We start from the raw sequence: 2,899 nt of genomic DNA, 5'->3' as shown, positions 1-2,899 counted from the left end.
ACTTGCCTGGGTACACAGTACCGTTGAAGGTAAAGCACGTTATTCAAGTGGGCTATAAGAGTAAGAATTGCTACAGAGATATATTACACCATCATGCAGCAAAAGGATGCAGATGGGGTGGTGGTATCATCTGCTAAGAACAAGCTGTAAGCTCTTGTTTTTACTGAATTCATATTCTCTGACAGTGCACTTCTCAGAATAACTCTGTAAAACAAACTCCTCTCAAAATACATACTTGTAAAAGAAGGTCATCATCACCTTAGTTACATCAAATTTAATGTAAATTTTGGCTTCAACTATTATATGTTTTCCGCAGATTTTCTTTAACACTATAACTGTTTGTCTTTGAATCGACATTACTGTATAGATTTGTTGTTTGTATACCCTGTAACTGTCATTTCACCATCATTGTAATGACTCAGCTATAGACTGCATTGCTGATGTCAGGTTAACAACTGACTGGACAGAGTTTTGTCCATGTTTCCTTCTAGTGAGTGACACAGTATTTGTTTGCATGCATACTGACACAACTTTATGTCTTCTATTGCTTGCACCTTACTTATTCAGCATGTTATTATTACCATATATTATCCAGCAGTTTATTCTATACTAAATAGTGATTTTAATATAATATTAATAACTGCATTTATTGTAGAACTTTTTTCCATAGGCCTCCATTAAAATGTGACATATCCCACCTCTGAAACCCATTTCTAAAAGCACAAATAAATTAAATAAAACTCTCTTCTCGCATTGAATGGAAGACTGAAATAGGGTGGGTGGGTTTTGTAATTAATAATGTTAATATGACTGTGGAGACGCTGCTGTGTAATGTCTGCAGTCACACAAAGTGAGGGACTAAGGAAGGTAATAGTTACTCCAAGACTAAAGTATAAAAAGTCACTAAAATATGCTCTTCTGCCTGTCTTGAGAGTATTGTGCTGTATGGTTTCATTACTCTGCACAGACAACAAACAGGTTTACCTATTACCAGATACAGCACTACTTTTTTTTGGAAACTGGAGGTGGGGGTACAGTACAATACAGCCATCCATTTGCAACCCCTTTTTCCCATTTTAGCACAGGGGGTTGGGTTGTCACTTCAACAGTAACATCATCTAGCGCTGAGGTTTATACCGCAGGGTGGCTAGGCTTGCTGCAGAGGGGGGATACAGTATATACTGACCAAAAGGGTACACCACATTAAACCTTCATTTTCAAGATCAGTCTGGAAACAAAGAACAGCTAAGTGAATGGTTTAGACAAGATGTACAGCTGGGGAATTCTGCTACCTAAAATAACAAGCAGGAAGATATTCCCCAAGTTGCCGTGCAACCAAATTCCTTCTTTTCTTCCATGGCATGTTTATTGATTATGACTTTGGTGAGCAATTATGCCTATCTGTTTACATTCATAAACCTGATTTTCCACCTTACTACCTCCAAAGGTTCAAGCCCAGGAACGGAGAAGACCGCCACTGCTACACTTCTTAATACAACCTCTTACAAAGTCACATGCCTTTAACCTGATGACCATGTGGCTAAAGCAATCTCAGCCCATCTTAGGCTTCACTACCTTTACTGGATACACAAATTCTGCTTGCTGCAGTGTGACATAACAAAAAACTATTACAACATAACTAAGAAATATGTGATACATTAATTGTTAGGTGACTCAATATAGTTCCCACATACTAAAGCATTGTAAAAATGTGTGCCTGTTTCAGTTTTGCTTCTCAATTTCAGAACAAAACTGCTGGGCTCCATTTTATAACTTCATTACAACACACCAAGTTATAATTAACTGAGGGAAGGGTTATGCTAAGGTGCACATGATGTTAGACATTATCTCATTCCTCTGCCTCAAGTACTTGACTTTACCTCACAATAATATACACCCCACAATAATCACATATTTAATTAACAGTGCTTCACCAGTACTTTATTTTGCTTATGATCCTATTTTAACCAGTATATCTAACATACTAAATAGAACAATGCACCATACTTTCATGCTGAAGTATGGCAACCAGGAAATATCATTAAGTACTGATTTAAGTCTTATTTAATTATCCTACCTTCTTTTTTTGCTTCCCTTGACACTGTGGGGTCTCATGGTCACGTGGCAGACAGCTGCTGCACACTGAGGATCTCGGCATGGGTTTGGGTCCCGGTCCACAGGTGCTGATGGTGGCAGAGAGGTTCTGAAGGAATGTGAGGAAGAATGCCAGCATTCTTACTGCCCGCTTTGCTTGAACACATAATCCATGCCCAGATGCTTGCTGAGCTGCCACGGCACACCCAGCCAGTACCAGCGGAACCACATAACCAAGAAACATCCACACAGCACGGCAAAAGGCACACTGCACCTACTACCCTGCCAGGGGCAGCAACACTTTTGTCTTACCCAACCTCCTGAACACTTGCAACCAAACCATGAACCAGTGTGTTTTATTGTAGCTTGTTCAGATAGACTATGAGAGTAAGACAGCCAGAAAAAAACAGCATGATTTTTACATGTGACAGCAAAGTCCCTGACAAAGCCTGAAACAAGTAGGATCCTCTGAGGCAGGGAGTTATTGGGGCGGAAATTTACCCAGCATGCCCAGCTCCAGCCCACACTCATCTCTCTCACTCTCTCCGTGTTCTTTCTCTGTCCTCTCCCCTCCTCTCTGTTTTTCTCTCTCTCTCTCTTTCTCTCTCTCTATCTCTCTGTCTTTCTCTCACTGACATAGCAACCAAAAATAACAATCTTGTAACGAATGGGGTGGAACTATATGTGGCCAGCAACACCTGTTACTATTAATGGATATTAACAATATAGTGCCAAGAGACCAAAGCTTGTTGGCTTATAGAATTTTCCCTTCCTTTTGCAGATTTGTTCTCTCTCTTTTCACTGC

General features: G+C 39.9%; 1 protein-coding gene across 1 annotated transcript in view; it reads right to left on the bottom strand.

The window, feature by feature from the left end:
• Window positions 1-2,524, bottom strand: part of KCNH2 (potassium voltage-gated channel subfamily H member 2) — a 696,728-nt gene extending 694,204 nt beyond the window's left edge. The window contains exon 1 of the mRNA XM_044067613.1: window positions 2,078-2,524. Within this exon, the coding sequence (XP_043923548.1) occupies window positions 2,078-2,338 (261 nt within the window). The 5' untranslated portion in view covers window positions 2,339-2,524. The remainder of the gene's footprint in view (window positions 1-2,077) is intronic.
• Between the last annotated feature and the right edge of the window lie 375 nt (window positions 2,525-2,899).

Source organism: Protopterus annectens, chromosome 3.part1, assembly GCF_019279795.1.
Source record: "Protopterus annectens isolate FY-2018-M chromosome 3.part1, PAN1.0, whole genome shotgun sequence".
Lineage (NCBI taxonomy): Eukaryota > Metazoa > Chordata > Ceratodontiformes > Protopteridae > Protopterus > Protopterus annectens.
Note: the sequence above shows the minus strand (reverse complement) of the source record. Positions and strands in the feature narration are given on the sequence as shown.